The sequence below is a fragment of the Microplitis mediator genome, chromosome 6 (assembly GCF_029852145.1).
Source record: "Microplitis mediator isolate UGA2020A chromosome 6, iyMicMedi2.1, whole genome shotgun sequence".
Taxonomy (NCBI): Eukaryota; Metazoa; Arthropoda; class Insecta; order Hymenoptera; family Braconidae; genus Microplitis; species Microplitis mediator.
This window is the reverse complement of record NC_079974.1, coordinates 23,914,499-23,927,836: the sequence shown is the minus strand read 5'-3', so window position 1 is coordinate 23,927,836 and position 13,338 is coordinate 23,914,499. Positions and strand designations below refer to the sequence as shown.

Genomic DNA, 13,338 nt, shown 5'->3' with positions numbered 1-13,338 from the left:
AAAAGATGTACTGCGATGTCTGGCAGATACGGCAAACATATCTTTACATTCGTTCAATATTTGTGATACACAAGAAAAATCGGAGGATTATCCGGACTCGATATGTCAGACCGGCATTAAAATGCATCTCATCATTGATTGGAAGGCTCTGGAACGTATTGCTCCAGGAACTGGGGCTCCTTGAACGCAGTGGCCCGATTACATATTATTCACAACTTTATTTATACATATTTATATTTTATGCTTACATTTCAACATATATATATGTATATTCCAGGCAGATTTTATCTTTTGTTTCCTATGTATTTAACTTTCTTTTACAGTTCATAAAATATTTATTACTTTTCAACAGAGATAAAAATTCTAAGGTCGTCCGGCCAAACTCATCCTAGAATTTCCAGTAAAAAACCCTTCTGCAGAATATAGGGGAGGGTGGGGCAGAGCGGCCCCTCTGAAATTTTGATCAAAAAAAAAAATTTTTTTTTTTCGACCAATTACTATAAATCCGATATGTTTGCGCATTTTTACCCCTACGCATGACATTTGGGGCAAAATGGACAAGCCCAAAATTTTGAAAAAGTGATTTCTTCATATTTTTATCGTCAAATTAAAAAAAAATTATTATAATTCCACATTTCTAGCCCTACGCATAACACCTGGGGCAAAATGGACCAGCCGAAACTTCCGAAAAAATTATTTTTTCATTTTTTTCGGCCGTTTCTCTATGTAAGAGGCAAATTTGGTCACTAAAAATTTATAAAAATTAAATTTTTTTTTTAGTTGATAAATTTTTGAAATAAAGTAAAACTATAGAATTGTTTTTTTTTTTTTATTAAATAACAATTAGTAATTAAGGTAATCGAGAGTGAACGATTTATTACACTTTAAAAAATTTTTTTCGAGTTATATAAAACCAAAAATAGTTGTCAAGAGAAAGAAATACATTCTTAATGATGAAAACAATTTAAAAAAAAAAAAAAACGAAAAAAAAAATTTTTTTATTACTTTTTGCAGGGGGGCCGCTCTGCCCCACAAAAAAAAAAATTTTTTTTTCGAATTTTGGCAAAATGTCCATAAATTTGTTCGAAATAGGACAAAAGCGAAGTGATCTTATGGTTGAAAGCCACAAAAAATAATAATTGGCTTAGGGGGGCCGCTCTGCCCCACCCTCCCCTATATCACAGTTTTATTTGCTAGGAACTCAGTTATGAATACTTAGAAATAAAAATCAGTGAAATTCCCACCCGAGCTCATTGATAAGCAACAGAGCTTTCATTACCAATAGCCGATTTAAATTGGGATAAATAATTAGAGGAACAAGTAATTAATGACTAAATATTTATTAACAAAGGTAGCCAATAGCCGAATAGCACAAAGTAATAATTCCATCTAATCAAATGTCAACAACCACCAATCAATAGTCATGATGACCGTGGTATCCTCCATAAGTTCCGCCAGAATGGTCGTTACCATTAGAGTTGTGTACATCAGCGAAGAATCCGCCATGTGGATCCGCGTAGTATTTAACCGTCCTGACATTACCACCGGGCTCCTTTATTGTGTACTCGCCGACAATGTGTTTACCTGGAGATAAATAACCAGCCCATTATTCAATATCACTAATTAACCGCTCCTACAATAATTATGATTATGATTAGAATTGTGACTATTGCTATCATCATTATGGTTAAAGCTGCAATAAGCAAACCAAGAGCTTGGCGGCTTTGAAACGGTTAATTAATTAAGAGAATATTACCATCACGATGCTCTTTGTGACCGTGATAATCGCCTGTGTGATGATCCTGGACTCCGTAGGCGAATTCGTACTTAGGATGCGCGACATAGTCAACGTGATGGTGGCCGTGTTTGTCGTGAACTGTAACCTCGTGTCCTGGTCCCTCTACTGGCCCGTGGAAGTGGGCGAAACTGTGCGCGTGACCCGCCGTCGCCTCTTGGAATCCCACGAGAACCGTCACTGCCACAAGTAATACCAACTGTCGTCGACGTCCGAAGTGGTTCGCCAAACATCAGAAAGCGGAAGTCCATTAATTAATATATTTTATTCAACCACCGATCAAAACTTGTTATCAGCAATCAGAAATCTTGATTTCGTACTCTAGTTATTGATCAAAATACACGGAAAGAAAATTATGGGAAGTTTTCCTATGCATTATTGGAATGGTTCCCATAATGGTATGGGAATAGTACCTATACTACTATAGGAATGGTTCCCATATATTATGGGAACCATCCACATAATAGTATGAGAATAGTTCCCATACCATTATGGGAATGGTTCCCATAATATTATAGGAACCATTCCCATACCATTATGGGAATGGTTCCCATAATATTATAGGAACCATTCCCATACCATTATGGGAATGGTTCCCATAATATTATAGGAACCATTCCCATATCATTATGGGAACCATTCCCATACTATTATGGGAATGGTTCCCATATTGGTATAGGAACTATTCCTATAATATTATGGGAACTATTCCCATAATGTTATGGGAACCATCCCTATAATATCATAAATTTTTTTTTTTGCACAATAGTGTAGAAATTTCCCAAAATTTAAATTTTCTTGAATGTTTTGTGCTGACAAAAAATTCTTATTAAAAATTTTAATGTTTTTTTGCCAAATACGATTTTTTTTTTCAATGTTTGAATTTTTGTTTTTATGTTTAATAATATTTCTGTGTATTGTGGAAGTGATTACCACACTTCTTTAAATTAATTTTTTCATGATAATATGGGAACCATTCCCATAATATTATAGGAATGGTTCCTATAATAGTATGGGAACTATTCCCATAATATTATGGGAATGATTCCCATAATGGTATAGGAACCATTCCAATTGCATTATGGGAATCATTCCCATAATATTATGGGAATAGTTCCCATACTATTATAGGAACCATTCCCATAATATTATGGGAATAGTTCCCATACTATTATAGGAACCATTCCCATAATATTATGGGAATGGTTCCTATAATATTATAGAAAGTATTCCTATAAATTATAGGAACCATTCCCATAAATTATAGGAATGATTCCCATAATATTATAGAAAGTATTCCTATAAATTATAGGAACCATTCCTATAATTATAGGAACCATTCCTATAGTGTTATGGGTATCATTCCCATAATTATAGGAATTATTCCTATAATTATGGGAATCATTCCTATAATTATAGGAACCGCTCCCATAATTTATGGCCGTAATTCCTATGATGGTATAGGAAAAAATTTCACAAAATTATGGGAACCGCTGCCATAATTTTCTTTCCGTGTGTGCATTATAAAAATTTTTGCTTACCTTCATTGTCATGTTGCTCGCTGTTACTTCTGGTCCTTTCAGTTGTCCGCAGACTCAGTGATAAAATTAACCGCCAAACTCTCAGTTTTATACCCACTAGCTGGACATTTCTTGCTACAATTACATCACATTGTGTCGTTATTTAACGCGATAGATGTGGAACTAATGAAAGAGTTTGCAAAAACGCTTGTTCCGATTACTTATGCGCAAAAGCGTTTGCAAATAAATGTTAACTAACACGAAACGTTGTTCATCCAAGCGTTTTAATTGTCTGCAAATAGTTGTTGTTTGTTTAATTATCAATATGAAAATGTTTGTTCGAAAATCAAGTCTGGATCCGCAGAGTATGAAATGAGTAAGACATTAAAGTGATGTCGCAGTAGGATCTGAGGCACATTAACTGGCACTTAGGCCGCTAAATACCTGCGATAGTAAACTTGCCACTTTACACGGTTGGTTAATTCCGGCGAAACATTTACTTACGCGACAAATTCATGCTAAATTGTCGGTTTGTATAAATAATAAGTAATAAGCAATATGACTATTATGTAAATGGGATTATTTATGTTGGCGCCTAATTTCGGTGCATTGACATTAACAAAATTCTCATGTTGCATGCACGTGGATCTGAGCTAGTGTCTCTCTGGGTGTGTGTTTGTGTGCACGAGGTTCCAATTTGGCAACAAACCTCAGGGTTGTGGGATTCAGAGAATATAGAACTAAAACAGGATATTTCACGCCACCAACTCGCAATTTAACTGTTTGCTTGAGCAAAGACTCGGTATTGATCCTGGCATTTGTTACAAGCTTGCAATTCAGTGACTTTATGTCGATGCTTTTATATATTTATTTGCTTTTGTTTCCTTCTGAAGAGAGAATTTTCTTTACATCTAAAAAAATTTTTATTATTAATTTAAATTCGCAGACTTCGAGCTCCGACGCTCGTGACAGGAAAGCAGCGAAAAGTTTAAATTTGTATTTTATTTTTTTAATTTTTTATGAATGTGAAATTACGGATTTCCGCATTTGAGATGAGTAATAGTGACAACAATAATGTATATAATAAAAATTTTACGACATTGATTGATTATTTATTTTTTCATAAGGAAAAGCAATTTTTCTTATTTAAGGAAAATGTCGAGCATGTACCAGTGAACTGGAACATTTGCCGTGGAATCATAGCTATAGACATTGTTGTATTATTTTTCGAGAAACGAACGCATTGACACACCAGAAATAATCCAATCGGCTGTGACAATGCCGGAGTTGAGAAAAAAATATGAAAAAATTTATACAAAGATGAAGGAAGACGTGGATAAATTGAATAAGGTCAATATATATCGCGAATAAGCAGTGGTTCGTGAGCCATCACGCTCTAATTCTTAACTCGTTCGTACATGTATTGACTACCACCTCAAAAAAGCTACTTTTCCGACAAAACACCAGGCTAAGAAATCACAGTATCATTTTTCCCGACTCTTATTACAAAAACTCTAAATATAAATCCTAAAAATATATATTTTAAAATTATATAATGCATACTTGAGTAAATCAGCACTTTACAGTAATCACTATTTTTTACCGTTCGTAAATTATTCGTTTTATTTCAAAGCTCATAAAAATTATTTTCAACTCTTAATTTAAGCAAAAATGTAAATTATCAAATTTTATTCCAAAATACGCGGTCTAGTATTTTTTTTTTTAATTTTAATTACCATAAAATTTATAAAAATAGGGGAGGGTGGGGCAGAGCGGCCCCCCTGAAATTTTGATCAAAAAAAGAATTTTTTTTTTTTCGACTAATTACTATAAATCCGATATGTTTGCGCATTTTTACCCCTACGCATGACATTTGGGGCAAAATGGACATGCCCAAAATTTTGAAAAAGTGATTTTTTCTCATTTTTATCGTCAAATTAAAAAAAAATTATTATAATTCCACATTTCTAGCCCTACGCATAACACCTGGGGCAAAATCGACCAGCCGAAACTTCCGAAAAAATTATTTTTTCATATTTTTCGACCGTTTCTCTATGTAAGAGGCAAATTTGGTCACTAAAAATTTATAAAAATTAAATTTTTTTTTTTAGTTGACAAATTTTTGAAATAAAGTAAAACTATAGAATTGATTTTTTTTTTTTATTAAATAACAATTAGTAATTAAGGTAATCGAGAGTGAACGATTTATTACACTTTAAAAAATTTTTTTCGAGTAATATAAAACCAAAAATAGTTGTCAAGAGAAAGAAATACATTTTCAATGATGAAAACAATTTAAAAAAAAAAAAAAACGAAAAAAAAAATTTTTTTATCACTTTTTAGAGGAGGGCCGCTCTGCCCCACAAAAAAAAAATTTTTTTTTCAGAATTTTGGCAAAATGTCCATAAATTTGTTCGAAATAGGACAAAAGTAAAGTGATCTTATGGTTGAAAGCCACAAAAAGTAATAATTGGCTTAGGGGGGCCGCTCTGCCCCACCCTCCCCTACTGTAAAAAAAAATTAGGTGAATTTTAAAACGAAATTTAATTTAAATTACAACTCATTACTCTGGTGATTATTCTAGTAACTTGTTTACAATAACAATTTAATCTCAGCAGTTTAATCGATAATGGAGAACAAATTGATGGGCAAAGTTAATAAAGTAAATTGTTGACTGTAATTGACTATCAGCGGAGCACATTCAGCCCTAATATTTATTTTAATATGATAATAAAATATAAATATATATAAATAATAAAAAGAGACAAGTTCTCATAGAGATTTAAATATTTAAAATCTAGATCCAAAGAAATAGGGCGTGAAAAGGTGGATAAACATGCCAGCTGTTTACCCATATTTTTATTTAATATTTATGTGTGTGTACATCGGGGGTGTGAATGATCATTTGGTTGGTGGGTACCCGCGTAAAAGCTTCTGCCATGATCCGAATGGCACTTGATGGTCCTCAGCACAGATTCACACATCGACAGAACGACAACACCACTCGCATATCATTCGCACATGAATGTAAGGTGTAGTACTTATTCACCTTCTTCGTCTTCCTTTATTCGAATTTTGAATTCAAAGCTACCCATCAATAGAATGCTGCTGATGGATCGTAAAAGCTCGGATAATAAAAGCTGTTTCCCGTACTCCATCTTCTGTCGGCGTCGCCAGAGATTGTCACCCTAGCTCTGCTCTACGAATAAAAAAAAATAAAAAAAATGAGAGTGAAAAACATTAGTTTCTTCTGACGGTGAAAAAGTCATTTTCCCGTTTTATCGCGCCCATTTAATTCAATAAACTCTTTATATTGTAATGTTATTAAATAATTATAAATTAATAGAGCTTTTAAGCTCCGGGATATTGATTTTTTCTCAAGGTACACTTTAATATATATTTATTATATATACATATATTAGAGTGGTCCTTAAAAGGGTGAATTTTTAAATTTTTTACAATCACTTTTTAAACGATACCTAATATGAGAAAAAAAATTCCCCTAAATTTCAGCTTTTTTCCAAAGGGCGGAAACTTAAAGGGAATTTTTTTCGTATTTGGAACCTATTGAGCATTGATCGTAAAATTTTAAAAAATCACCCTTATGAGGAATACTTTAATATTTGTAGGGGAAGGGGGGGCAAAACGGGATAGGCTGGCAAAATGGGATACCCTCAAAATTTCGTCAAAATTTTTTTTTCTCGAAAAACTTTCGAAAATGGTCAAAAATGACATCTAGTATAATTTTACACTATTAAAAGCTAAAAAAAAACATTTTTATATTTTTTGCGAAAAGTATAATATTGGCGCCAATTTCAAATTTTGAAAAGAAATAACAAGGAAAAACTTCTTTAAAAATATGTTGAGAGTAAATTTTATTACTTACATCAATTTAGAAAGACATTATTACATCAATTTTATTCACTTGAAAAAAAAAAAAAAAAATTTACTTTTTTTTGGGGTATCCCATTTTGCCCGCAGAAAATAAAAATTTTTTTTTTGATGGCAGTCTAAAATTCGTTATATTTATTTCAAATAGAATCAAAATGAAGCCAATTTACGATATTTATGTCCCTAAAAACTAAATTTTTCGTTAAGTATCCCGTTTTGCCCCCCCTTCCCCTACACGGAAAGAAAATTATGGGAAGTTTTCCTATGCATTATGGGAATGGTTCCCATAATGGTGTGGAAATAGTACCTATACTACTATAGGAATGGTTCCCATATTGGTATAGGAACTATTCCTATAATATTATGGGAACTATTCCCATAATGTTATGGGAACCATCCCTATAATATCATAAAATTTTTTTTTTGCACAATAGTGTAGAAATTTCCCAAAATTTGAATTTTCTTGAATGTTTTGTGCTGACAAAAAATTCTTGTTAAAAATTTTAATGTTTTTTTGCCAAATACGATTTTTTTTTTCAATGTTTGAATTTTTGTTTTTATGTTTAATAATATTTCTGTATATTGTAGAAGTGATTACCACACTTCTTTAAATTAATTTTTTCATGATAATATGGGAACCATTCCCATAATATTATAGGAATGGTTTCTATAATGGTATGGGAACTATTCCCATCATATTATGGGAATGATTCCCATAATGGTATACGAACCATTCCAATCGCATTATGGGAATCATTCCCATAATATTATGGGAATAGTTCCCATACTATTATAGGAACCATTCCCATAATATTATGGGAATGGTTCCTATAATTTATGGGAATGGTTCCTATAAATCATAGGAACCATTCCCATAAATTATAGGAATGATTCCCATAATATTATAGAAAGTTTTCCTATAAATTATAGGAACCCTTCCTATATTTATAGGAACCATTCCTATAGTGTTATGGGTATCATTCCCATAATTATGGGAACTATTCCTATAATTATGGGAAACATTCCTATAATTATAGGAACCGCTCCCATAATTTATGGTCGTAATTCCTATGATGGTATAGGAAAAAATTTCACAAAATTATGGGAACCGCTGCCATAATTTTCTTTCCGTGTATATATAGTGAAAAATAAAATATCACAGGTGATGAATGTCTGAATACATATATTTATTATATGGAGTAGAGGGATAAGAAGAATCTAGTTATTTGGTTATCGCACACTTTAATCATGATGATATAGTCTGGGAGAAATGTTCCGCACCTGTTCCTTGTTAATATTGAGGTGATTGATGCGAGCGGGCAGACGAGAACGTGACACCGTCACTCCATCGAGGATTATCGCAACACTAAATGTAATTTTTCAAACCTCACATAAATTTCACTCCATACAAACTCGCAGAGTAGATCGCACCGAGTACGTGGGATCTAGATCCAGATCTTGATCTACAAGTCGTTGTCTATTTTTCTTGTTTTACTTGTCGCTCGTGTTGGTGGATTTTTTATTCCTAACGAGGGGAAATAAATAAAACTGGTATGATGGTAGAAAAAAAAAAATAGCAATAAAAGAAAAAACGTAAGTGCATTTGACAGTAAAATAAATGGGAGAAATAGTAAATTTATGTCGTCAGTTTCATTTACGTCGGTTTACGATGAAAGATACGCTCGAGATGCCGTTGAGTATCAATACCCGGTGAATATAAGCCGATTTATGTGTCTTATGGAACATCAGAGCATCCCGACCCAACACTCTTTAGTTCTTGGGTCATAGTCATCACTTTAATGCGCTTATATTGAAAGTGCCGTCTGTTTAAGTGAAAAGTCGTTTATGCAATATATTTTTACTTTTTTTATGGGATAATAAATTTTTTTTATACTTAATTGATAAATATTTTACGGCTTCCTCCAGCCCCGTCAATTTTTATTTATTTCTTTCAAATTTATGCCACAAATAGATAATTTTAAGTGTTCACACGAAATTATTCATTGCTATAAAAATTCTCAAACTTTTCAAAGTACTGTAACTCTATAACGATTGATTTGACGATATTTTTTATTGATAACGAAATTATAGGAAATTGAATCCTCTATAATTTTGATTTCGGTAAAAAATATCCTAATTTTGATACTTTAAGAGATACAGCCATTTAAAGTAATTGAAAAAAAAAATATATAGGGGAGGGTGGGGCAGAGCGGCCCCCCTAAAATTTTGATCAAAATAAAATTTTTTTTTTTTTCGACTAATAACTATAAATCCGATATGTTTGCGCATTTTTATCCCTACGCATGACATTTAGGGCAAAATGGACAAGCCCAAAATTTCGAAAAAGTGAGTTTTTCATATTTTTATCATCAAATAACAAAAAAATTAGTATAATTCCACATTTCTAGCCCTACGCATAACACCTGGGGCAAAATGGACCAGCCGAAAGTTCCAAAAAATTAATTTTTCATATTTTTCGACCGTTTCTCTATGTAAGAGGCAAATTTGGTCACTAAAAATTTATAAAAATTAAAGTTTTTTTTTTAGTTGATAAATTTTTGAAGTAAAGTAAAACTATAGAATTGAATTTTTTTTTTATTAAATAACAACTATTAATTAAAGTAATCGAGAGTGAACGATTTATTACACTTTAAAAAATTTTTTTCGAGTAATATAAACCCAACAATAGTTGTCAAGAGAAAGAAATACATTCTTAATGATGAAAACAATAAAAAAAAAAAAAAAAATGAAAAAAAAATTTTTTTATTACTTTTTGGAGGGGGGCCGCTCCGCCCCACAAAAATTAAAAAATTTTTTTTCAGAATTTTGGCAAAATGTCCATAAATTTGTTCGAAATAGGACAAAAATAAAGTGATCTTATGGTTGAAAGCCACAAAAAATAATAATTGGCTTAGGGGGCCGCTCTACCCCACCCTCCCCTAATTTACTCTGGGGTATGTATGTATTTTATATGTTATTTGTATGGTATTACTCTGGGGTATGTATGTATTTTATATGTTATTTGTATGGTATTACTCTGGGGTATGTATGTATTTTATATGTTATTTGTATGGTATTACTCTGGGGTATGTATGTATTTTATATGTTATTTGTATGGTATTACTCTGGGGTATGTATGTATTTTATATGTTATTTGTATGGTATTACTCTGGGGTATGTATGTATTTTATATGTTATTTGTATGGTATTACTCTGGGGTATGTATGTATTTTATATGTTATTTGTATGGTATTACTCTGGGGTATGTATGTATTTTATATGTTATTTGTATGGTATTACTCTGGGGTATGTATGTATTTTATATGTTATTTGTATGGTATTACTCTGGGGTATGTATGTATTTTATATGTTATTTGTATGGTATTACTCTGGGGTATGTATGTATTTTATATGTTATTTGTATGGTATTACTCTGGGGTATGTATGTATTTTATATGTTATTTGTATGGTATTACTCTGGGGTATGTATGTATTTTATATGTTATTTGTATGGTATTACTCTGGGGTATGTATGTATTTTATATGTTATTTGTATGGTATTACTCTGGGGTATGTATGTATTTTATATGTTATTTGTATGGTATTACTCTGGGGTATGTATGTATTTTATATGTTATTTGTATGGTATTACTCTGGGGTATGTATGTATTTTATATGTTATTTGTATGGTATTACTCTGGGGTATGTATGTATTTTATATGTTATTTGTATGGTATTACTCTGGGGTATGTATGTATTTTATATGTTATTTGTATGGTATTACTCTGGGGTATGTATGTATTTTATATGTTATTTGTATGGTATTACTCTGGGGTATGTATGTATTTTATATGTTATTTGTATGGTATTACTCTGGGGTATGTATGTATTTTATATGTTATTTGTATGGTATTACTCTGGGGTATGTATGTATTTTATATGTTATTTGTATGGTATTACTCTGGGGTATGTATGTATTTTATATGTTATTTGTATGGTATTACTCTGGGGTATGTATGTATTTTATATGTTATTTGTATGGTATTACTCTGGGGTATGTATGTATTTTATATGTTATTTGTATGGTATTACTCTGGGGTATGTATGTATTTTATATGTTATTTGTATGGTATTACTCTGGGGTATGTATGTATTTTATATGTTATTTGTATGGTATTACTCTGGGGTATGTATGTATTTTATATGTTATTTGTATGGTATTACTCTGGGGTATGTATGTATTTTATATGTTATTTGTATGGTATTACTCTGGGGTATGTATGTATTTTATATGTTATTTGTATGGTATTACTCTGGGGTATGTATGTATTTTATATGTTATTTGTATGGTATTACTCTGGGGTATGTATGTATTTTATATGTTATTTGTATGGTATTACTCTGGGGTATGTATGTATTTTATATGTTATTTGTATGGTATTACTCTGGGGTATGTATGTATTTTATATGTTATTTGTATGGTATTACTCTGGGGTATGTATGTATTTTATATGTTATTTGTATGGTATTACTCTGGGGTATGTATGTATTTTATATGTTATTTGTATGGTATTACTCTGGGGTATGTATGTATTTTATATGTTATTTGTATGGTATTACTCTGGGGTATGTATGTATTTTATATGTTATTTGTATGGTATTACTCTGGGGTATGTATGTATTTTATATGTTATTTGTATGGTATTACTCTGGGGTATGTATGTATTTTATATGTTATTTGTATGGTATTACTCTGGGGTATGTATGTATTTTATATGTTATTTGTATGGTATTACTCTGGGGTATGTATGGATTTTATATGTTATTTGTATGGTATTACTCTGGGGTATGTATGGATTTTATATGTTATTTGTATGGTATTACTCTGGGGTATGTATGGATTTTATATGTTATTTGTATGGTATTACTCTGGGGTATGTATGGATTTTATATGTTATTTGTATGGTATTACTCTGGGGTATGTATGGATTTTATATGTTATTTGTATGGTATTACTCTGGGGTATGTATGGATTTTATATGTTATTTGTATGGTATTACTCTGGGGTATGTATGGATTTTATATGTTATTTGTATGGTATTACTCTGGGGTATGTATGGATTTTATATGTTATTTGTATGGTATTACTCTGGGGTATGTATGGATTTTATATGTTATTTGTATGGTATTACTCTGGGGTATGTATGGATTTTATATGTTATTTGTATGGTATTACTCTGGGGTATGTATGGATTTTATATGTTATTTGTATGGTATTACTCTGGGGTATGTATGGATTTTATATGTTATTTGTATGGTATTACTCTGGGGTATGTATGGATTTTATATGTTATTTGTATGGTATTACTCTGGGGTATGTATGGATTTTATATGTTATTTGTATGGTATTACTCTGGGGTATGTATGGATTTTATATGTTATTTGTATGGTATTACTCTGGGGTATGTATGGATTTTATATGTTATTTGTATGGTATTACTCTGGGGTATGTATGGATTTTATATGTTATTTGTATGGTATTACTCTGGGGTATGTATGGATTTTATATGTTATTTGTATGGTATTACTCTGGGGTATGTATGGATTTTATATGTTATTTGTATGGTATTACTCTGGGGTATGTATGGATTTTATATGTTATTTGTATGGTATTACTCTGGGGTATGTATGGATTTTATATGTTATTTGTATGGTATTACTCTGGGGTATGTATGGATTTTATATGTTATTTGTATGGTATTACTCTGGGGTATGTATGGATTTTATATGTTATTTGTATGGTATTACTCTGGGGTATGTATGGATTTTATATGTTATTTGTATGGTATTACTCTGGGGTATGTATGGATTTTATATGTTATTTGTATGGTATTACTCTGGGGTATGTATGGATTTTATATGTTATTTGTATGGTATTACTCTGGGGTATGTATGGATTTTATATGTTATTTGTATGGTATTACTCTGGGGTATGTATGGATTTTATATGTTATTTGTATGGTATTACTCTGGGGTATGTATGGATTTTATATGTTATTTGTATGGTATTACTCTGGGGTATGTATGGATTTTATATGTTATTTGTATGGTATTACTCTGGGGTATGTATGG

General features: G+C 31.2%; 1 protein-coding gene across 1 annotated transcript; it reads right to left on the bottom strand.

The window, feature by feature from the left end:
- Positions 1–1,337: 1,337 nt before the first annotated feature.
- On the bottom strand, positions 1,338–4,167 carry LOC130669524 (cuticle protein 7-like). Its single transcript, XM_057472475.1, has 4 exons — positions 3,575–4,167; positions 3,337–3,498; positions 1,757–1,994; positions 1,338–1,584 (listed from the first exon to the last, which is right to left on the bottom strand). The coding sequence occupies exons 2-4, from the start codon at positions 3,346–3,348 to the stop codon at positions 1,415–1,417; spliced, it is 420 nt and encodes a 139-aa protein (XP_057328458.1). The 5' UTR covers positions 3,349–3,498; positions 3,575–4,167; the 3' UTR covers positions 1,338–1,414.
- Between the last annotated feature and the right edge of the window lie 9,171 nt (positions 4,168–13,338).

What these genes read in the sequence shown, in the direction of transcription:
- LOC130669524 (XM_057472475.1), bottom strand. An exon ending in TCACAAAGAGCATCGTGATG is followed by an intron (nt 1,585 to 1,756) that starts GTAATATTCTCT and finishes ATTTATCTCCAG; the next exon opens with GTAAACACATTGTCGGCGAG.